Source organism: Phodopus roborovskii, unplaced genomic scaffold (assembly GCF_943737965.1).
Source record: "Phodopus roborovskii unplaced genomic scaffold, PHOROB, whole genome shotgun sequence".
Classification (NCBI taxonomy): domain Eukaryota; kingdom Metazoa; phylum Chordata; class Mammalia; order Rodentia; family Cricetidae; genus Phodopus; species Phodopus roborovskii.
Window position 1 is genome coordinate 48,667,894 of NW_026126480.1, and position 23,382 is coordinate 48,691,275.

The 23,382-nt window shown below is 45.2% G+C and overlaps 1 protein-coding gene across 5 annotated transcripts in view; it reads left to right on the forward strand.

Moving 5' to 3' along the window:
* The first annotated feature begins 288 nt into the window (after positions 1-288).
* Positions 289-23,382, forward strand: part of Phrf1 (PHD and ring finger domains 1) — a 28,084-nt gene continuing 4,990 nt past the window's right edge. The window contains exons 1-13 of one of the 5 annotated variants that reach the window (XM_051193358.1): positions 289-539; positions 2,836-2,951; positions 3,524-3,643; positions 6,598-6,803; positions 8,493-8,576; positions 9,752-9,879; positions 12,997-13,094; positions 13,494-13,669; positions 14,661-14,790; positions 21,044-21,171; positions 22,358-22,539; positions 22,629-22,760; positions 23,158-23,312. In XM_051193358.1, coding sequence (XP_051049315.1) covers positions 2,858-2,951; positions 3,524-3,643; positions 6,598-6,803; positions 8,493-8,576; positions 9,752-9,879; positions 12,997-13,094; positions 13,494-13,669; positions 14,661-14,790; positions 21,044-21,171; positions 22,358-22,539; positions 22,629-22,760; positions 23,158-23,312 — 1,633 coding nt within the window. In that variant the 5' untranslated portion in view covers positions 289-539; positions 2,836-2,857. Of the gene's footprint in view, positions 540-2,835; positions 2,952-3,520; positions 3,644-6,597; positions 6,804-8,492; positions 8,577-9,751; positions 9,880-12,996; positions 13,095-13,493; positions 13,670-14,660; positions 14,791-21,043; positions 21,172-22,357; positions 22,540-22,628; positions 22,761-23,157; positions 23,313-23,382 lie in introns of all 5 variants that reach the window. The other 4 variants (XM_051193356.1, XM_051193355.1, XM_051193354.1 and 1 more) reach the window with 4 other exon arrangements.

Below are 23,382 nucleotides of genomic sequence, written 5' to 3' on the forward strand. Positions count from 1 at the left end.
CAGGGAGCCCCAGGGGATATCCAGAAACTTTCCTCCAGAGCTCCTGCAGCCGCCGACAATATCTAACCACTGCAGCCAGAAGATGGCGCTCAAAGGCGGGCGAGACAGTCGGGGGCGGAGACGGTCGGGGGCGTGGCCCTGGTGCCGCTCACACTCATCCGGGCGGCGGATGGAGAGTCGGACCGTACCAACTGCCCCGAGTTGGAGGGCACGGCGTGGCCCAGTACACTGGTGATAGCGTGGACAGCAAATGTCTTACAAGACACCGGTCTCTTCTCTCGGACAGTAGTACTGCGACAGTCACTCTTTTGAGGGGAAAGGGCTGTTCTGACGTCTCGACATCCTCAGCCGCGGGTTCCTCCCTGTTTTGGTCTCAGTAGTTTCCACCAACGGGCTGGGCGGAAAGTTCCGGAAGAGTGTCGGTGCACTTCCGGGTCGGGGAGCGCGCGGCGGCGGCGGCGGCTGTCCGGCCTAGTTGCGGTGGCGTTCGGACAGAGGCGGGATCGTCTAGGAGCGTCTGGGAGGCGCGAGGTTCCCGGGTACGTATGGTAGTCGCTCTAGCCCGGTATCCCCGTCGCGTCCGGCCGCGCGGGTTACCTACGGTGGCCGTGCGCTTTGTCTGAGGCCTTCGGGGCGGGCGAGGCCTACGTCGCGCTGGCCGTGGGTCGGTCCGGAGGGCGGCCGAGGCCTCGAGCGGAGCCCCGGGACGCCCGGGTGCGGCCGGGAGGCTCCTGGGCGTGGTGCTGGCCACCTCTATGGTCGTGCGGGAACCTGGCCTGGTGCATGAGAAAGGTGTGACCCCTAGCTACCTTGTTCTATGTCATGATGGTCCTCGGCCGGGTCAGCACCACCCGCACTTGCCCAAACTGTGGTTGGTGTCGCGGTTATCATAGTCCTTAGTCCGAAGAGCCCTCGCATCAGTCTGGAGCAGGCACCGCTGTTTGTTGGGGTTTTACAGAGTTCAGTGAGGTGAAGTCAGCTGTCAGTGTTACAGTGCTGCAGTGGCAGAGCCAACATTGCTCTTTTAAACCTTTGTCTTCTGTGCAGTCCATGAGACCCGCGTTGCCCCTATCTTCGCGAGTAGTACTCCACAACAAAAACCAGTAACGTGTGTGGTGAATGTCATTTGGGCCGCTGAGTTGGAGATCGGCTTGACATGTAGCTCAGCATTCCTTTCTTTCCATCGACCCCTAGGTTTTCATTCTTTTGGTTAGAATGTTGAGTGAGAACAGCAACATGTGGCTCTTTGAGCACTGAGAGAAGCCTAGAGTTAGTTGTATGCTGAGGTTCACAGAGTTAGTTATAGGTCCTGTCTTCTGAGAACTGGAGTCATGCTCTGGGTCACCCCACAGGAAAGAGGCCACCATCCTGGACAAGCCATACTCTGTATCTCTGTGATTCAATCTGCCTTTTTATATAAGAGATGGTGTTTTGCAGTAGTCTGTGGCCAGAACTCCTTTCCAACTTAATAAATTTAGCAAGCATCAGATAAAAGTATGATAGCTTATCAAAATCTCACTTTACTGTTTCAACTCTTCTACTGGGCCTTGGCAGTCCTGGCTCTGAGCTGACCTTTGTCACATAGAGAAGGGTTGTACTTTTTTTTTTCTCCTGTAGTAGCTTTGAGCATACAGCCCATGTATTCTCTTGAGGTTGATGGAGACAAGTAAGCTAGTACCTCTAGGAACCATAAGTGAGGCCTCTGATCTGGAGCCCCACCCTTCAGCTTCCTTATGCTGTTTGGGGGGGTTCTTCCCCCCCTTTCGTTTTTCCCTCTGACTGGACACTAGCCTTAGTGGGAAGCACATGGTGCCACAGCATAGGCTGGTAAGTTCTTGAATGAATTCCCTGTGAAAAGTGCTTCTCCCCCCCTTTCGTTTTTCCCTCTGACTGGACACTAGCCTTAGTGGGAAGCACATGGTGCCACAGCATAGGCTGGTAAGTTCTTGAATGAATTCCCTGTGAAAAGTGCTTCCTTTGGAAATAACTGGAAAAGAGGTGAGTATCACTGATGAGGAAAGACCATGTTTAGGTTCTTCTTTGTGGAACCAAAGTTTGAGAGATTGGTACAGAAGAAAGGTGATGTAAATGTCCAGTGACATTTATGAGGTCTTTTATGCAGGTGTTCCGCATTGTCCTTACAGTGGCTTGCAAGGGAGGACTAGCAGGAGAGGGACAGCCCCAGCATTTTCTACCTTTAAGTCTGGGCCCTGGGAATGCCATAGTCCCCAGGAACTTCATCTGAGCTTTGTAATCTGATGGTAGCCAGCTGAGCAGATGCCAGAGGGCCAGCACTGGCCAAGAGTGACATACCCACTTGTCGGTGGCAGGCAAGTGGTCTGCTTATCACTGGAGTCCTTGTGATGACCAGCTCTCAGGCTGAAAAGCACTGCTCTCTCAGCTCAGATGACCATTTGGCTCATCTTTGGTATTGGGACTCTCCAGGAATGTCCAAGTGGAAATGTTGCTAGTCTTTAGGAATTAAGATTCTGTTTTGCATATGGTTCTAGAAATGAGTCATTGTCTTTTTATGAGGATATTAACATATATATATTTATTTATTTATTGGTTTTTGAGACAGGGTTTCTCTCTTTATCCCTGGCCATCCTGGAACTTGCTCTGTAAACCAGGGATTAAAGGTGTACACCACCACTGCCCAGCTATATTTTTTAACTTTTTATGTTTGCATCTGGCTTTATGGCTAGGGTCCTGTGTGTTGCGTCTCACAACTCAGTCTACATGTGTGGCAATGCTTGCGTCACCAGGGAAGTTACCTTTCACAGGGGGCTGTGTAGCCAAGGAAGTTTGGAGTTATTTGACTCTGGTCTCTTTCAGAGCTGAACTCCAATGTGCAGCCATGGATGATGACAGTTTGGATGAGCTTGTGACTCATAGCCCCGGGCCAGATGGACCACCACAAGTTGGCCCCTCAGAACTGGCCAGTGATGCTGGTAAGCACCCCACTGCTGACAGGGTGTCTGCTTTCTCCAGGTTGCTAGCTCCTCTTGGAAGCTTAAATGTCAGCTTTCACTTTTAACAACAACAACAAAAAGCTGGTCTTTGGGGGCACACGCCTTTAATCCCAGCACTCGGGAGACAGAGGCAGGCGGATCTCTATGAGTTCGAGGCCAACCTGGTTTGCAAAGCAACACAGAAAAACCCTGTCTGGGGCGGGGGAGCTGTATTCTCTGTTTTTTGAAACAGGGCCTTGCTGTGTAGTGTAGGCAGGCTTTGAACAGCAACCTGACTAAATCTCCAGACTGTAGGGATTACATGTTTGTTTGTTTTGTTTTGTTTTTGGTTGGGTTTCATGTATTTCATGCTGGCCTTTAACTTATATGTAGCTGAGAATGATTGAGGACTCATTTTCTCCATCATAAGCCTCTCTCTAACCTCCCCACCCCAGCTCTGGGAGCCTGTCAGTCCTTATAGCTACATGTACATTCCCAGAGCAGTTGTGACTGATGCTTAGGTTGTGACAATGCCCTCACAGGCCTGTGGTTTTTACCTTGTGATCTAGAAGAAAGCAGCAATGGCCACAGTGGAGACTCTGAAGATGATACAGGCAGTGAGCATGAAGATGACACAGATGGGGAGGAGACAGAGGGGCTGTCTGAGGAGGAAGACCCAGAAGATAGATCCGGTAAGATTAGTGGCATTTGAGCCAATTGCCTTGGATTTCTTACTGAGGAGACAGCCTGTGTTAGAATATCCACAGCTATCCACCTTGGCTGTACCTAGACTGGAGCAACAACTGACTCCTGCTGTAGTTTTGGTGGTTGCTCCCCTGCCCCAAGACAGGGTTTCTCTTTGTAGCCCTGGCTATCCTGGTACTTGCTCTGCAGACCAGGCTGGCCACAAACTCAGAGATCCACCTGCCTCTGCCTCCCGAGAGCTGGGATTAAAGGCATGCATCACCACTGCCCAGCCACAGTTTTTAGTTTTATAGTTTTATAGTTTAGTTTTATAGTTAAGTTTAGTGATATGATTTCTGTGGGTATCTCTTCGGGGGAGAGTCAGAACATGAGATATGGGACGTTGTGGGTAGAATGTAGGGATAAGGAGGGAGGTCTTGGTAGCCCCTATTCATCTTACAAGGGCCAGCTGCTGGCATTATCCTGGTTTAGGACAACTTAACATGCCACAAAGGGTATGTGGCCTGGGACCTCCTTTAGGACATAGGGTGTTGGTCCCATCTTGTGGCTCGTTCTCTGCTTATTCAACAAGCTCATTGTGCAGCATTATTAAGAAATTCCAGGCTGGGTGGTGGCGCACACCTTTAATCCCAGCACTTGGGAGGCAGAGGCAGATGGATCTCTCTGAGTTCCAGGCCAGCCTGATCTACAGGAGTGAGTTCCAGGACAGGTTCCAAAGCTACACAGAGAAACTCTGTCTTGAAAAACAAATAATAAATAAAAAAATAAATTCAAGGCTTATAATGCTCTAGTGAAAGTTTGTAACTATAAACTCTGCAAAGGACGGTGCTTGAATGGCACACCTCTACTCTGAAAAACCTTCGTGGCCATCCTGGGCTATAGGCAGCCTATGAGGGCTTGGCCCCACCTACCTATGGCTACCTTTCTCAAAGTGCCTTTGTTAGGATTTCTATTGCTGAGATAAAACACCTTGGTAGCTCATGCCTTTAATCCCAGCACTTGGGAGACAGAGGCAGGAGGATTTCTGCTAGTTCGAGGCCAACTTGGTCTCCAGAGCTAGTTCCAGGACAGGCTCCAAAGCAATACAGAGAAACCTTGTCTCAAAAAAAAACTCCACCATGGGGAGGAAAAAGTTGATTTCCTCTTATAGTTTGTAGTCTATCATCTAAAGCTGTCAGGTCAGAAACTCAAGGCAATAACTTATACAAAGGACATGGAGGAGTGCTGCTTACTGGCTTGTTCCCTGGAGTTGGTTCATTCTGCTTTCTTATAGCCCCTAAGGCAACCAGCCTAGGAGTGACACTGCCCACAGTGAGCTGAGCCCTCCCACATTATCAGTCGAGAAAATATCCCAGTCTCTTCTATAGAACAGTCTGGTGGGGCGTTTTGTCTTTTTTTTTTTTTTTTTTTTTTTAATTATTTTTGTTTTGTGCACATTGGTATTTTTCCTACATGATGTCTGTGTGAGGGTGTTAGATCCCCTGGAACTGGAATTACAGACAGTTATGAGCTGCCATGTGTTTATACTTAACTGTGTCCTCTGCAAGAGCAGCCAGTGCTCTTAACCACTGAGCCATCTCTCCAGCCTCTAGGACATTTTCTCAATTGAAGTTCGTTCTCAAATGAATCTAGTTTGAGTAAATTGATGTAAAACTAGATAGTACACAAAGGGTTTAATTGGACTTGGGGTTCTGTTCACTTCAGTAGAACTAATTGGGAGTTAGTAACTTTGTAATTATATTGACTACCCAGTTTTCCAAAGCTAGCTAGCCTTGAATTCCTGGCAATTTTTCTACCTCAGCCTCCTAACAATTAGGATTAGAGGCATGTTACCACTATGCCTGGCCAGGTGTGTGTTTGTTTTGTTTTAATTCTGAGTGGGGATTAGAGAGTAAGTCTGTCCTGGGTTAAAGTCACAGATATGGCTCTTATACCTGTTTCCAGCATTGAGGTAGGCTTGTCTTGTCTTCAGCAGGGCTGAACAATGCTGATACTGCCAGAGCAGGGGCCAAAAGATGGCAGGCACTGTTAGGTGACTCTGGCATCCTTTCCTGAAGTTTGGAGACTAAGATGCCAGAAAGTAATTTCCTGGTATTCCAGAGCTCATCGTCTAGTGGTAGAAACCAGCTGTGGAGTAGCAACCAGGGATAGATGCCCAGAGTGTGACATTGGTGGTGATGGTGGCGAGGAGCTTCAACAGCTGGAGGTAAAAAGTGTTTAGAGAAAACACATCTAAGCCACAGCCTAATGGACAGGAGTTAACTATATGATATCTTATCACAGAAACAAAAAAAGTAACTAAGATAGTATCCAAGGGAAATGCTAACAAGTAACTGTACCAACAGTACAGTAGGTGCTAGCCTGGAATTGACCACATTTTTTATAGACACTCTCCCAGTTAGCATCTTCTGGCTACATCTCATAAGGAAGGAGAGGCCCAAGAAGGAGGTCTCATCTGATTGCAGATATTTGCTGTCACGGTGTTGAAAGATTTGTGCAACATGCAAGGGTTGTTCTTCAGAGATGACATTCTTGGGCTTAGTCATTAGTTTGTCATGTTGTATGCCCCCACCTCAACCCAGGGCCCCACTTGCTAGACAAGTGCTCTGTTTTCTCTGAAGTCTTTGGTAGCTCCTGACACCTAACTTCTTAGATGCTCTGTCTTTACTCTGAGGCTTGAGTATAATTACTTAGCCAGCATCCCTTTCCCCTTAGCTCAGAGCAGCTGTGGTCAAAGAGGCTTCAGGTAAGCTTGACTACTCAGAGCGGTCATTTTATGAGTGTGGCCTTGCTGGTAGATGGGGAAGCATGTCCCAAGAGGAGCTGGGATTCTGGCTAGAGGCTGGTTTCCTAAGTACATCTTGGGTCTGCTCAAGGCCAGTCTTTGAGTATGCACTCATTCCTATACTTACAAATATATATATACTTCTCTTTACCAAAGGTTCTGAAGATTCCGAAGACGGAATAGAAATGGCAACAGCAGCACTGGAGACTCAAGGGAAGCTCAAAGCTAGCAGTGCACCCAATTCTGATGATGATGCAGAGAGCTGCCCCATTTGCCTCAATGTATTCAGAGACCAGGCTGTGGGCACCCCAGAGACCTGTGCCCACTATTTCTGCTTGGACTGCATCATTGAGTGGTCCAGGGTGAGTTTGCTTTTCACTGGGCTACTCCTACCTGTAATAACTAGACCTGCTTCTCTGCAGCAAAGCTGAACACAGGGCTGAGTCCTAGGCCTTCACTGTTGGGAAGGCTTACTTTGGGCATGTGTCTGTGAGTAACAGCTCCAGAGAGGCCACATCTGGATTTTCTGAGGATCAGGACACAAATCCTGAGGCAACTTCACATAGTATGAAACAGCCTCTGTTGATACTGATTTACTGAATTACTATGTGTTATTACTCAGTTCTGACAGCCAGTGATGAAGAGACAAATTGCATCATGCTGCCTACCTCACAGTGAACTTTCAGGAGCATTGCCTGTCTCTTCTCCCACTGGCAAGGGCTTTATGTATGTACAGGTACATGTTGTGTGCCTGAACTTACATAATAAAGGATTCCATGTATCCTGCTCTGTCAATTTCCATCTTACTCCTTTTGAGATAGGACGTTTTACTGAAAAGCTAGAGCTACATGGGCGGCCAGTAAACCCAGAAATTCTCTCATCCTCCATGGCATTGGCATTAAAAAGTCTGTGCATACTCTTGCCTAGAGAAGACATAACTCCTTAATTCTCACACAGTTGTGGCAGGACATAGCTGGGAGGTGGCACGTCTGGGTGGCCCTTTAATTTATACATTTATCAGAATTTAGTGGATATGTTTTGTCATGTATCGTATACATCAGGAAAAGCAACTTGAACTGAAGAGACAAGTAGAAAGTATTTATAGTGTGCATATCAGAAAACAAATGCTGAAAATATACTAGAGATGTTCATGGTCCTGTGGGCAGTTCATAGAGGCTTGAGAGAGGATGTGGGACAGCAGTGGACAGGCTGGAATGCTGTCTGCTTGGTCTTCCTCCTCTCCTTTTCCTCCTCACCAACATTCTACCTATATGGGAACATGCATCCAGCTTGCTGACTTTTCTCTCTCGTTAGCATGGTGGCTTCAAAAGATGTTTTCTTCACCAATTTCTAACATCTTATCATAGGAACATAGCCAAGACTTTCAGTAAAGATTACTACATAAAAGGAATTATTGTTAGCAATTTATCTATTTGTTTTTGTTTTTCTGCTTTTTGTGTGTGTGCGCGCGCGCGCGTGCGTGTGTGCGCGCGCTTTTGAGACAGGATTTCTCTTGTGTAGCCCTGGCTGTCCTGAAACTTGCCCTCTAGACCAGGCCTCAAACTCAGAGATCTGCCTGCCTCTGCCTCACAAGTGCTGAGATTATTAAAGGTGTGCACCACCACTGTCTGCTTAATAAAAGACTTTTTAAATTTTATTTTCATTTCATATCCATTGGTGTTTTCCCTGCATGTATGTCTGAGTGTGGGTATTGGGTCTCTTGTGAGCTGCCATGTTGGTGCTGGGAATTGAACCCAGGTCCTCTGGAAGAACAGTCAGTGCTCTTAACCACTGAACCATCTCTTCAGCACCCAAATAAAAGGAATTAAAAACATTTTTTTTTTTTTTTTTTTTTTTTTTTGGAGATGTAACCTGTAGATCAGAATGGCCTCAAATTCATAATCTTCCTGCTTCCCAGGTGCTGGGATAATGGGCAGGTGTCCCAACATTTAGCTTGAAATTGTTGATGGTTAAGTAAATTATTTTTGAAGACAATAAAGATGAGTGAAGGTGATTCTGCAGGATTCTGATGCAATCTTTATTTCTTACAGAATGCCAACTCCTGTCCAGTTGATCGAACAATATTTAAATGTATTTGTATTCGAGCCCAGTTTAATGGTAAAATTTTAAAGAAGGTAAGTGTAGTTGTTGCTTATCTCTGTTTGTGTGTGTGTCCTTGTAGGAAGGAGCATGATCTTAAATGGTGACTTGCTTTTCTCAATGAGGAGATTGTCAGTTCAGTTAGGCTCAAAAAGGAGTAACTCCGGCACCCATTTTGGCCCTGAGCAAAGCCCAAGGCTTGGGCTCAAAAACCCAAACAATAACAAAAGAGCTTTTAATTCTCTTGTTCTTTCCCCTTGTGATCCTTTCCTGGTGATTGAACTTAGGGCTCCAGACATGCTGGGTCAGCACTCTGCCACTGAGCTACATGGCAGGTGTGTTGCTGAGATGTCTCTGCAGAGCTGCTGTGGCTTCAGCTTTAAAGTTGTCACGTGCTCTCCCCACTCATGTCTGGTACTTGCGCACTGGTGTGCAGAGATTGGCAAGTCAGTATCATGAAGTGTTCTTTACATCACAGGCCTTAGACTCCTCATCGTGTGTAATTCTTGTTTGTTTGTTTGTTTGTTTGTTTTTGAATCAGGGTCTCCATGTAGCTAACCATAGCTGTCTTGGAACTCACTGTGTAGACCAGGCTGGCCTCTGCCTCCCTAGTGCTGGAATTAAAGGCATGTGCCACCACTCCTGATCCCTCATATAGCTCTTTTATTTTCTCTGTTACCTGCCCTCTAGTGGAGCGCACATGCAGGTCACCATATGTCTTAGTTAGGGTTTCTATTACTGCAACAAAACACCTTGACTAAAATACAGATTGGAGAGGCTTACACTTTCATATTGTTGCATATTATTTATTGAAGGAAGTCAGGACAGGAACTGAAACAGGGCAGGATCCTGGAAGCAAGAGCTCATGCAGAGGCCATGGAGGGTATTGCCTACTGGCTTGCTTCTCATGACTTGCTCAGACTACTTTCTTATAAGAACCTAGGACCACTACTAGCCCAGGGGTGGGTGATACTACCTACAGTGGGTTGGCAAGAAAATGCCACCCAGGCTTGCCCATAGACCAATCTGGAGGGGTATTTTCTCAACTGAGATTCCCTTAAGTTAGCTTAAGTCGAGATGACATAAAACCAGCCAGCATAGAGCTCAGGAAGATCTTGGACCAATAGATTTACTCTAGATGCGTGTTGTCCTATAAATTGACCACTCAGATTCTGAGGGTACTTTCAGTGATCAGCAATTCTGTCTTCAGATTCCAGTGGAAAACACTAGAGCTTGTGAGGATGAGGAAGCCGAGGAGGAAGACCCGACCTTTTGTGAGGTGTGTGGCAGGAGTGACCGTGAAGACCGACTTCTGCTCTGTGATGGCTGTGATGCTGGGTAAGAGCAATGGTGCCTTCCACCTGCCTTCCAGACTGTTAAACTGGTTAGAAGAGCAGGACAGGGGAGTACTGAGGACTCCACTGTGGTATAGAGTCATCTTAGTAGGGCCTCTGTGACTCATCAGCAGTGACACAAATACCTCTCATACACGTAGCTCTTATATCTATACTTCCTTGAGACTACTCAAAGACTATGCAGTATATCAAGACCAAAGAAAAGAAAGACAGGGTGGGTTTACCTAGGAGAGAGGAGAGCAGGCTGAGAGGTTGCTTTGGGGACCATATTATCTTGGCTACTCTGGATCCTTGCATCTTTTTTACTACTATTATTATTTTCACTATGTGTATGATCTATATGTAGGTATGTACATGTGAGTGCAGGTATCTGTGGAAGGCATTGGATCATCCTGGAGCTGGAATTATAGATGGGTGTAAGTTGCCTCAAGTGAGAGCCTTGTACCCTACAAGAAGAATATATGGTTTTATCTGCTGAACCATCTCTCTAGCCCTCTCTGTTATCCTTTTCAACATACCTAAAGTCACTCTGTCACTCCCAGCACAGCAGGAAAGTCAAGAATATCTACTTTGCTTATGGCCCTGTCTTTTGGGACCCTGCTGATGTTCTTTACTCACTATTTGATCTCTTTGAGTTAGATGGAATTGCCTCCTCGGCCACTTGCTGGGTCTTTGGCTGTTGTTTAGAAATTTTTTTGTTTTGTTTTCTTTGTTTGTTTCCACTATAAAATTGTAACCAAAGAGTTATAGAAATACACTTCCTGAAATAGTGAGGCTGGTAAATCTGAAATGTTTCCTAGGGCAGGAATAGCATTTCCACAGTTTGTGCAAGAGAGTTTTTACTATCCATGCTGGAAGCTGGGAGCTGTTTTCTGAACTTGCCCTCAGTTTTCAGTGGAGTTCTTCCATAGTGCTGTTTGTGCTGGCTCTGCTGAGTATTTTGTGTGTGTGTTATGTACCACAGGAACTGAGTTCCCTCCCACACCTGTGGAAATGCAGTTGATAAAGTAAATACCTCATAGCAGTTCTCAGGCCTGCCTGCCCTCATGGCTGATACTCTGTGGATTTGGTCTCCTCCTTCCCCAGTACTGATGATGTAGAATTGATCTTCCCTCCACCTTCCCCAGTGTTGATGCTCCAGACTTCTCCCCTTGCCCATAGATTTGGTCTCCCTCCTTACTAAAATTTGTTTGAATCTTTGTTTCCCCACAACTTACTGAGTGTCTCTACCTTACTGACTAAACTCTTCAGGAGCCCTACAAGCATCCACGGCTTCTTCCCTCTTATTTTGTGGATTTATTTATTTTTGAGACAAGGTCTAACTGTATAGACATGGCTGGCCTGGGATTGGCTATATAGATCAGGCTTGCCTGTCTCTGCCTTTGAGTCCTGGAATTAAAAGCATCTGCCACCTTGACTGGCTTGTTTTATTTATGAGACAGGGTCCTCTTTGTTGCCCAGGTCAGGCTCCAGCTATTAGACTAAGCACCCCTTCCACACTAGCTCTCTAGTGCTGAGATTACAAGGGTGTGCTCCCACAACTAGCTCTATTAATTCGTTCTGTTTGTCAAGTTTTATTTCATTTTTTGCTGCTGTTGTTGTTTGTTTTGTTTTGTTTTTGAGGTAGGGACTTAAACTGACCTTAAACTGTGTGGGCCAGGCTGTGTAACAGTTCTTTTCTCTGTTGCAGGACCTGCAGGTGTGAATCATTATGCCTGTGTTAATTCTGTAAATCAACCTTTAGTTTCTAGTTGTAGTAACTTTCTTTTGTTATTTTGTTTTCTGAGACAGTTTCTTTGTATACCTCTGGCTGTACTGGTAAGCACTCTGTAGACCAAACTGACCTTGAACTCACTGAGGTCCACCTGCCTCTGCCTCCCCAAGTGCTGGGATTAAAGGCGTGCACCACCACCATCCTGCCTAGTTGCAGTAACTTTTACCAGGAGTTTCTGGGTATTTTTTCTGTCTTCGTTAAGATTCTTTTTTAGAAAGAGTTACACTTGTAAATCTCATATTGATTTATGTATTTCACTTAACAGATAGCACAGTGCAAGCATTAAAGTCCCGTTAGATCTAAAATGTTAAAATTAACACATACTAGTGATTGTTCTACTTCTAAACACCTAAATACTGTTGGCTTTTACACTTTTCTATATCTTCATAGCTGTCTTTCAACTCACAAGTCTAAAATTTCCACAAGGCTTTCTAAAGATCCTTTGGGGTATGTGTGTGTGGACGCACATGTGCTTTGATATTTTATGAAATAAGTTAGTCTTTGAGTTTTAAAGAATTAGGGCTCAATTTAAAGATCCATGTTTACAAGGAGACAGGAGAAAATGGGAGAAGATCTTGGGATGGAATTTACTTGAGTTGTCTTTGTGGCTTTTCAGGCTTTGTGTTGGTATATGATGTATTCTGGGGAGATAGGCTACCTCTCCTATCTATGTGTGATATCCCAGTGATTGTCTCACTCCTGACTGTTGTAGAGTAGGGTTGGTAGACAAGTGGGTTTTCCTGGCTCAGTCTTGTGGTCAGTACAGGGTAGTTACATCACACTGAATTCAGGGCTGAAATTTCAGGAAAAAAAAATTTAACTGGCTTGTGTATTTGTGTTTACCTCAGGGCCACTTGTGTACTCTGCTATATAAAGGTAAAGGGTTAGGACTTGAGAGAATTGGTTCAGTGCTTAAAGTGCTTAATGGAAAAAATTTAAGAAAAAAACCTGAAGCCAGGCATGGTGGCTCATACCTTTTATCTCAATACTCTATGAGTTCAAGGCCAGCTTGGTTTACTTTGTGAGTTCCAGGCCAGCCAGGGCTACATAGTGAGTTACTGTCTGAGGAAGGGTGGTGGGGGAACCAAAGGATATGAACAGAGAAAAGCCTATGATGAGGTAGAGGCTAAGTGCAGGGCTTCTTAGGATACCCTCTTGGAAAACCAGAATATACTAAGCATCTCATAATGTGGAAATGTGGTTTAGTTGTTGGCAGGGTGCTCTATGGACTGAGTATATTTGTATGCCTGCCATCTTTGCAACTTTGTTGTAAGACTTGAGGTTCAAGGTTAGGTAGGGCTAACACTGTACCTCTTGTTCCCATAGGTACCACATGGAATGTTTGGACCCTCCCCTCCAGGAGGTGCCTGTGGATGAATGGTTCTGCCCAGAGTGTGCAGCCCCTGGTGTTGCTCCCACTCATGGTAATGTGTTATTCTTTTTCCTGCAGAACACTTGGGTCTTTCTTATTGTCAGTTTTAGAGAAAAACCATGGAGAAAATTTGAACTTGTTATGTAGGGAGAACCTCCATCTGGGAGAGGGCTTTTTGTAGACTCCTGTGTAGGAGCTGGAGGAGTTTAACCTTTGGAGGCCATGGCAGGCTACTATCTATTTGTTTGTCTGTCTGTCTGTCTGTCTAAGACAGAGTTTTAAGACAGCTTTGGCTGTCCTGGAACTTGCTCTGTAGAGCATGCTGGCCTTGAACTCCTGCTTCTGCCTCATAAGCGCTGGGATTAACAGATTGTCAATTTGTGGCTTTCAGTTGGGGAAAGCCTGTGATGTGTAGACTGTATGACCCAGCAGCCTTTTAATCTCTTCTAAGATGCAGCTCCTGTTAGTGATGAGGAGGTCTCCCTGCTTCTGGCTGATGTAGTGCCTACTACTAGCAGGCTTCGGCCTCGAGTAGGCAGGACCCGAGCCATCGCTAGGACACGACAAAGTGAGAGAGTGAGGGCAACTGTGAACCGGAACCGAATCTCCTCTGCCAGAAGGGTCCAGGTAGGTGGTTGGCACTAGGCTGGGTCTACGCAGGGTGGTCTCTAGGCTTGAGAACTGGATGTAAGAGGTTTTGCTGATAGTAAAGGGCCCATAACATTCTCATATGCCAGGCATAGTATACATTCAATCAGCCTGGCAAGAGAAGGTCAGTATATTGATGACACTGTACTTCATCTATGTGTCAGCAGGACCAGTGTGACTACCTTCTCAAAGCTTTGATGGAGGAATGGTGATTTTGGGAAATACCCTCTAGTATGAAAAAGGCCACTCGCTGGCTTTTTGCCCCTTCCAGGCACAAGAGATTGTCATCCTCATGCCTGGCTCCTGGCACTTAATGTTAGATGTCTGTGGCCTCTGTTGTGGATGCTGAGGGAGCTTAGAAGTTCTTTCTATAAAGTCATATTCCCATGGTCAGTATAGTAATATCATGGTTTAAGTTTCAAAACAGTTGGAGGACTGGGAACTGTCTCCTATCTTGTAGTCTCCACTTTTGCACTTGAGTCTCAGCTCATGCTTGCCATTCCTCTTTTGCCTTGTGCCCTGGATGCAGGACAATGTTGGGGGCTGCTCTTTCTCACTTAGCTCTGTCTTCTATCTGTTGGCTCTTCCCTATTCCCTACTAGACCCTCATCACTGTATACCTGCCTCATTTGGGGCTTTCCTCTTGACTCACACCTGCTCCCTTCCTTCTTCCTGCCTGGACCTACATTTGATCCTTGATAGTGGTTGAATGTGCTAGTCCATTCTTGCCCTGACCTTCCCTCTTAGAAATGGCCAGGAAACACTGCCACTGTGATCATGCTGTCCATTCTTGGTAGGAGTGGAGGGAGGTGGTTCCAGTGTCAAACGTCTCTGTCAATTTGATGAGCCATATTCAGGGATCTGAAAGGGAGTCTGCACTGATACTATCTACTCATATGATCCGGCTCAGTGTCCCATCCATGTAAAGGGTGGTCATCCACTGAGTGGCACTGTCCTTTGTATTCAGCAGCATGTGCCAAGGTACCTCATGTCTTCTCTGCTGGATGAAACTATCGAGGCTGTCGCCACTGGTCTGAGCACTGCTGTATACCAGCGTCCCTTGACACCTCGTGTCCCTGCAAAACGGAAAAGGAAGGCAGGTAAGCTGGCATGATGGCTTGCCTTTCACCATCAGCTATGTTCTGGAATCTAGTTGTATAGTCATTTCCGATTGTTCCTGCAACTTTCTCAGCCAACATACATACCCTTTACATCTATGGGTTCCATGCTGACAAGCTCATCTAGACCTAGATAGAGAACACTAAGGAGAAAGAAGCACATCTGGACTGATTGGGACAGGTGTGTTGTTGTCATTCCCTGATTGATTCTTTATTTGCTGTTGAGTTGGCTTCTGCATTTTCCTAACCTACAAATACTTGGAGCTAGTGTAAACTGTAAGCAAACACTGTGACACATTTTAGAGGGGACCTAGTGTTGTGTCATGGTTGTGTGTTCATATGGGTCCTTGGAGAGAAATCAGAAGCACTCTTAAGTGCTGGGGTGGGGGTTCAGCCTCTCAGGGACTGAGATGGTCTCCTTTAGCCAGGCTTTGGTGGCGCATGCCTTTAATCCCAGCACTAGGATGGCAGAGGCAGGTGGATCTCTGAGTTCTAGACCAGCTTGGCCTATAAGAGCTAGTTCCAGGACAGCCTTCAAAGCCACAGAGAAACCCTGACTCAAAAAACAAAAAACAAAACAAAACAAAATGTTGTCCTTTAGCTCAGAGCTTTTTATTATTATCCAAATTACACCTTTAGCAAGTTCATTTCCATATCCCAAACATATCCGAGTCAAAGAGACAATGCCAAATAAAAAATCAAGGAATACTGTATGTTGCTAGGTTTTTCTAAAACCCAAGTTTGCTTATGCTTTGAACCCCTAGGAAACTCTCAGATAAGGTGGAGACAGGGTAGCAATCACAAAAGTCTGAAAACTAGAACCAGTTGTAGCTTTGTAAGGGTTCGCCTTACAACCTAGAACCCTGAGACACCTCTGCATCCTGATAATACCTTACTGACCTGCCCCCTGCTTCTGAATACTGTTTGGTGCTCCTAGTGGGCACAACTAAGTGTGGATTAGGGACTCCTGCCTCCCTAAGTGGATCATAATTAATCTGTAGCCTCTTTAAAATATATTTTATTGGGCTGACAAATTGACTTGGTAGTTAAAGGTCCTTGTTGCCAAGCCCAGCGACTCAAGTAAGATCCTTGGAATCTGCCTGATGGAAAGAGAACTACTGACATGCACAAGTTGTTTTTGATAGGTTGTGTTTGTGGCAAGTGCACACACACTTAAATTTTCTTTCTTTTTTTCCCCCTTGTTTTGGTTTTTCATCATGTTGGAGCCTGTCCAGGAACTCACTCTGTAGACCAGGCTGGCTTTGAACTCACAGACATCTGCCTGCTTCTGCCTTTCTAAGGTTGGGATTAAAGGTGTGTGCCATCACACCCAGCTCAGTTTGTTTGCTTCTTGTTGGTGGTCTCATTTGGGTTATTTCCAGTTTAGGTCTCCTAAAGAGAAGGCTACAGCTGTGTATGATAGCACATGCTTTTAATCCCAGAATTTAGGAGATAAAGGCAAGTGGATCTCTAGGATTTGAGGACTTCCTGATGTACACAGTGAATTTCAGGCCAGCTATGGCTAAATAGTGAGACACTGTCTCAAAAACAAAAAAAACAAAACAAACAAAAAAAACTAACGAATAAAACTGCAGAAAAGCAAGCAAGTCACAACTCCCTACCCATAGTTTAGGAACCATACTGGGAGAAGGAGAATCAGATTTCTTTAAAGATGTGGCCTCTGAGAGATCAACTGCTCCAGTAGATGGCCCCACACACATGCAGCACAAATTAGACTTGGTGGTTTATTTAAAAAAAAAAAAAAAAAGAGGAGGAGGAAATCATAAAGTTGAGAGGTATGGAAGATAAGGGTTGGATCCATTAGGAGGTATAGGTGTGAATTTTATGAAAATATGTTATGTGCATATATGAAATTCTCATATATTAAAAAATAATAAAGCTGGTGGAAACATCATGCATATCATGTATGCAGGTTATCTTGTGGGCAGATGTTTTCATTTTTTTCTCTGGCAGTATGGAAGAGTGAAGAGGTTAGATCATCAGCTTGATCTTATGTTTAACTTTAGAAAAAAAAAAAAGTACCAAACTTTCCAACTCAGTACTATCTCTTACATATGTCTGAAAGACCTATCTACTCTGCGTGTTGACTGCATTCTCGTTCAGCACTCATTAGTTGGGTTTCAGTTACTGCTCACCGGAAGGTGGATGTGGGTGTGTGTCTGACTGTCTTTGAATCCTCTTCAGGAAGCCCCTCCTTCCATCAAGAACAGAGTTTAGAAGCCAGAATCTTCTCTGTGTTCCGAGTAAGCAATTGGTCATTATCTAGGTCAGTGACATGGCCCTTGTTGAGGTCTCACATCTGCAGCTGAGGTTTAAGGTCAGGCTTTCATTTCTTGTGTTGTGCATCTGTGTCTCATGCTCTTCGTGTCATATCCTGTTTCTCAGTGCTGATTATTAACAACACATTTGCATCATCATTGTAGATTGCGACCAACATTTGATTAGAGGTACAAGTTTGTTTCCTCTTTAATTCTATTAACGACATAAACTCAGGCACCCTTCCTTAAAGGTTTTTTATTTTATATGTATGAGTGTTTTACCTTCCTATATGTTTGTATACCACATGCATGCTTATTGCCTACAAAGTTCAGAAGAAGATGTTAGGTCCCTTGGACTGGAGTTACAGTTGTGAGCCCCATGTCAGTATTGGGAACCTAACACCGGTCTTCTGCAAGAACATGCAGTGCTTTTACCACTAAGCCAGTCTTCAGCCTTGGTTTGGGTTTTATTTCTGTGCACTTGTTTCCTACTTCCCCTCCTTTTCTTTCCCCCTTTCTCTTTCTAAACTGATTCTCTCCTTGTAACCCAGGCTAGCCTTGAACTCACATCATAATCTTCCCACCTCAGTTTCCTGGATGCTAGGATAGTTTATTTGGGGCATGAGGGGGCATGAGGGGGAAGGGGGCGGTTAGAGACAGAAGGATCAGGCCATCCTGAGCTACATTGTGAGTTTGAGTCCATCCTTGGCTACAACTGAAATCCTGTCTCAAACTAAAAATGCTATTTGAATTAAGATCCAAGTCAGATTCATGTTGAACTGTGTATGTTAGCCCCTCCTCTTTGCTCTTCACTGGCTCATACACTGCAGACTGTATGCTTGAATGTAGACACATGTGGGACCTGGGCATGAGTTCAGTGTGTAGATTTTTGTGTTGCAAGAGTGTTCTGCATCTGTGCCTTTACTCTCAGTACTTGGGAGGCATAAGTCAGTATATCTTTGTGAGTTTGAGGCCAGCCTGATATACATAGCCAGTCAGAGCCATGTAATAAAAACTAGGTAAGTTCGTTCTCCTTCCAAGTGTCTTCTTTCTGTACTGTTATCTCTTCCACTGTGATGCCGTGAGATGGTGCAGTGCCTATGAGAAGAGAGGCAGTAGATGGCCCAAGTGCCTAGGCTACATCATAAGGGTCACATGAACTTTGCAGGCCCACGGTTGTCTAATATCAAGAACCACAAAGCGAGCCCTAGGGGTTGACTCATAACCACATATTCACTCTAGGGAAAGATTAGCTCCTGACCCAGACAGGGTGACTTAGGATAGCTTGAGATTTCATCATATTACTCCAAACGATACAATTTAAAATGTATTGTTCAAATGTAATGATTTCTTTCTTCTTGAAGTTCCCACTTGGTATTTTTATTTATGGTTGACCATGGATTGTGGGAGTCATAGAAAGAGCAACCAGGGGAGAAGGAGCACTGTGTTCTCTGCTTCCTGGGAGTGTCTAGGGAAGATAACTAACTGCCCTGGATCTGCTCTCATATGTAACAGTGTAGTTTGCAGGGGCATCAGGACCAAGCATCCTTTCCTTACGTATCAGCTCAAAAGTGAAGGAGTTTCCAATTACCTGGTTTTCCTTTCATACCCTGCCACATCCTGGTGAATTCAGTCCTAGCTTATCAGAATCCTAGAATGAAGAGTACCTGGGAGGATGGGTTTAGAGCAAATCATAACTCCTTTAGCAATTGACTTCTGTTTTTAGAGTGTGTGCCTGCAAAAGGGTTCAGAACGCTTGCTTGACATCCAGTCTCTGGGTAGTCTCTGTTTAGACCATGAATATAGTCATTGTCCTTGTGTCTTCAGCACTTAATTTACCATGTGTGGTTTTTGTTGTTGTTGTTGTCTTGTTTTTTATGTAGTTTATATAATGGTTCTAAAAGTCTGATCTACTCAAGAGTAGTGGAAACCATCCTTACTTGTTATTTGGATACCCCCCCCCCCAGGAACACATTACTTTAAAATGTTACAGGTTTATTTCTCTGATTAAAAAATCCAAGCCTTTAATCCCAGCACCCGGGAGGCAGAGGCAGTCAGATCTCTGAGTTTGAAGCCAGCCTGGTCTACAGAGCAAGTTCTAAGACAACCTCCAAAGCTACAGAGAAAACCCTGTCTCCAAAAGAAAAATCCAAGCCAAGCCAGTGCTTGTAGCCCAGGCTGCAAACAAGTTGGCACATGTCTGCAATTCCAATGTTCTGCAGATGAAGGCAGGAGTATTAAGAGTTCAAAGTCATTTTACACTACATAGTGAGAACATGTCTCAAAAAATGGTAGGTGAGATATTGTAGCAGATGGAGATGCTAGCTAACAAGCCTGATTTTAATATCCAGATCCTACATGGCAGAAAGAAAGAACTAATTCCTTCAAGTTACCCTGTGACTTCTCTAACACACAATTGAATAATTTAAAAAAAAAAAAGAGGGTGGGTTGTGGTGTTTGAATGTCCACAAAAGGAGTGGCGCCATTAGGAGGTAGGGCCTTGCTGGAGTAGATATGATCTTGTTAGAGGAAATGTGTCACTGTGGGGGTGAGCTTTGAGGTCGCCTATGCTCAAGCTATTCCCAGTAAGACAGTCCACTTCCTGTTGCCTTCTGATCAAGATGTAGCCAGCACCATGTCTGCTTGCACACCACCATGCTTCCTTTCAAGATAATGGACTAAACCTCTGGAACTGTAAGCTGCCTCCTCAATTTTAATGTTTTCCTTTGTAAGAGTTGCCATGGTCATGGTGTTTCTTCACAGCAATAGAAACCTTAACTAAGATAGGAGTGCTGGGAAGATGGCTGAATAAAGTTAAGAAAGAGCACTTGTTGCTTTTGCAAGAAGACCTGAGATTGGTTCCCAGAACCCACACGAGTTCTTATAACTGCCTATTACTCCAGTTCTAGGCGATTCAACATCCTCTTTTGAATGTCTAGATATTGTACCCATGTGTGCACATGTAGACAAAGTAAATGCGCACACATAAAATAAAGAAAATCTTCAAAAAAGATTTTTTTAAAGCAAGGCATGTACCCACATCTGTAATCCTTGAGAAGCTAGGTAAAAGAATTGCTATGAATTCCAGACCAGCTACATACAGGCTGAGATGATCAATAACACACAAGTAACTAGGGCCTAGAGAGATGGATTTGCAGTTAAGATCACTGATTGTTCTTCTTGAGAATATGTGTTCAATACACAGACCCTCATGGCAGCTCACAACTGTCTGTAACCCACACACACGGATACACACACAGACAAAACAATGCATATAAAACAAATAATTTAAAACCTTGAAAGAAAGAAAAAAGATGCCTTTAAAAGAAAACAGTAAATAAAATTTAAGTTAAAAAATAGGGACCCACGCATATAGTACTTGTGAAGTGTCAGTAGGAAGATTAAGAATTCGAGGTCATCTGTAACTACAAAACGAGTCTCTGTCAGTCTGGGTTACGTAAGACCAGAATATGTTTCAAGAAATAAAGTAAAAGAGATGGCTCAATAGTCGGGTGGCGGTGCCACACGCCTTTAATCCCAGCAGTTGGGTGGCAGAGGCAGGCAGATCTCTGAGTTTGAAGCCAGCCTAGTCTATAAGACCAGGACAGGCTCTAAAAGCTACATAGGGAAACTCTGTCTCAATGGGGAAAAAAATAAAAGAGAGAAAGATGGCTCAGCTGAGGAGAAGTGCTTGCTACCTGAGTTCAGTTCCCAGTAACAACATTAGGCAGCTTAAAGCTACCTATAACTCCACTTCCACTTTAGGCTTTCATTGTGTGCACATGTGTGAGCACACACAAACTGTGTGTGTGTGTTGTATGTAAAATTGAAGCCAGCACACAGTCCTGAGGTGCCCAGACCCTCTCCTTAGCTTCCTGGGCATTCCCCCACCAAACCCGGAGGACCTGGTTGTGCTGTAGATAGTGAATCATAGACATTGGATGTTGTCTTTTTAGGGAGACGGAAGAAAGTCTTGGGAAGAAAGAAAATCCGGTCCAGGTCATCTGTGAAAAGTAAAAGTGGGGCTACAAGAACCAAGAAACGGCAGCACCGTGTGAGGAAGACCAAAGGGAGGAAACTGAAGGTGGGCTATTTCAGTAGTATCCGGTTTAACCAATCTTGTTCCCCTATATGGCGCTGCGGCAGGAAGCAACAAAATGGCTGTTTTTCTGCTGCTCTGTGGTGCAGTTCAGAGGTGGGTGGGTATGTTTCTAGGTCCTATGGATAAGAGTTGTGTGTGATGGCCAGGCAGTGGAGGCACATGCACGCCTTTAATCCTAGTATTTGGGAGGCAGAAGCAGGTAGATCTCTGTGGGTTCGAAGCCAGCCTAGACTACAGAGTGAGTTCCAGGACAGGCTCCAGGGATACATAAGAGAAACCCAATCTCAAAAAAACAAAGTTGTGTATGATGACCCCTGAAATATAAAGTCAGAGAGGGAGGACTGCGGGCCTCAAAGGCCCAGTCACCTTGTAGTTCCTCACCAGTTAAATCAAAAAAACTTTCATTCCTATGCTAGGAGCAGGTGTGGACAGACTGAGTTGAAGTCCTCAGGACACAGCCTGGTGCCTAGTGGGTATATACAGTTGTTGGCTGGACATAGTCGCTTCTCTGTCCTGAGGAGCTTCCTGTGTGAGATGCCTTTGTCCAGTGGACCTCTATCAGTTACTGTGTTCTCACTCAGCCCTGCTGCCATGAGACAAAACCCTTGGCCATGTGTTTCCTGTGTTTTTATGTGAACTTGTACTTGTTACCTGTTGCCTGATAAATGTTATGTTGTGTATGCTTGTATATAAAGTAGTTTGTATAGACAGTAGTTTGAACATGTGTTCTGGAAAGTCAGAACAGATTCTTGTGACTGTGACTAAATATGAGCAAGTTAGTTAGATACTGTTGGTCACTCAATTTGTGTCCTAAGAGCCTGGCAATGTCAGTGCCTCCTTCCTAATTTCTACAAAATTCTAGAATGTTGTAGATCCCATTCTGAGCTTGCCTTCTTCAGCTACAATTGCTGTGATTCCTTTTTTGCCCTGGGTCATAGCCCAAAGTAGAAGTATGGAGAGATCCACTCCTTGGGGAGAGGTCCTAGCTGAGAGTGTTGTTCTATCTCACCCATGCTCAGAATGTAGGGAAAGTGGCATGTGGCTCCTTGATTGTCTTAGGAATAATTTACAGTTGTGATACTGTTAAAAGTATCCTGTTCCTTGTGTGGCTGTTCCATGTGCAGAATGCTAGTCATTCATTGAAATTTTTTCTGTCACTTTGATTTAGAATGAAGTCACATCTCGTTCCCGCATTGCACGAACACTAGGCCTCCGTAGGCCTGTCCATGGCACCAGCATGCCATCCGTGTACAAGCCAGTGGACCCCTCTCTGGGGCTAATGAGGGCAGATATTGGAGCAGCTTCTCTGTCTCTGTTTGGAGATCCCTATGAGCTGGACCCTTTTGACAGGTAACTACAGTGGTAACTCCCAGTGCCTCAGTTCATCCTCAGATTTGGTTAGGCTGCATGGTAATTGATAGAATGATATGCTTTGTCAGTGTTCCCTCCAGCAACGAAGAACCTACTGCAGATCCACCTTCCCCTCTAAGTGCCAAGAGGAGAGTGCTGTCCCGCTCAGCCCTGCAGTCTCACCAGCCTGTGGCCAGACCTGTCGCCATGGGGCTCTCTAGGTATGGGGCAGCAGAAGCATCTGGAGTGGGTGGGTAAGGACACCCAAGTTGCTTATCCTTTCTGTGTGCCCTATAGTGGTGTGGCTGAGCAACTCCTCTTGCTGTGATGTTTCAGGTTGGCTCTGAGTGCTGCCTCAAAGCCAGTTGTCTCACAGTCAAGTAGCACAGCTACTGGCCACACTGACCCCTGTCTGAGAGTGAAAGGGTCCTTGGGCAGACAGGAGTCCTGATCCACAGTCACCAACTGGTGGAGATACCCTCCTGCCAGCTCTCGCTTAGTGGTAGAGTGGGTGGACATACATTATAGTGACTTCATGTTGGGGCTGATGGGTGGGGGTTCCAGCCAGAGGATTGCAGAGGGACCAAGCTAGCAGAACTCTCTGGTCTGTGTCTACAGGAGGCAGCTCCCTGCTGTGGCCCCGGAGCCCAATGTGGAGGAGGCCCCCGTTCCTGACCTGTTGGGGAGCATCTTGTCTGGCCAGAGTCTCCTGATGATGAGCAGTGCTGATGTTGTTATCCACCGGGATGGCTCTCTCAGTGCCAAGAAGGCAGGTGAGCATTCATGGGCTTGCTGCCCTTCCTTATGGGTTTGGAAATGTAAAATCACAGTCCTAGAAATGGA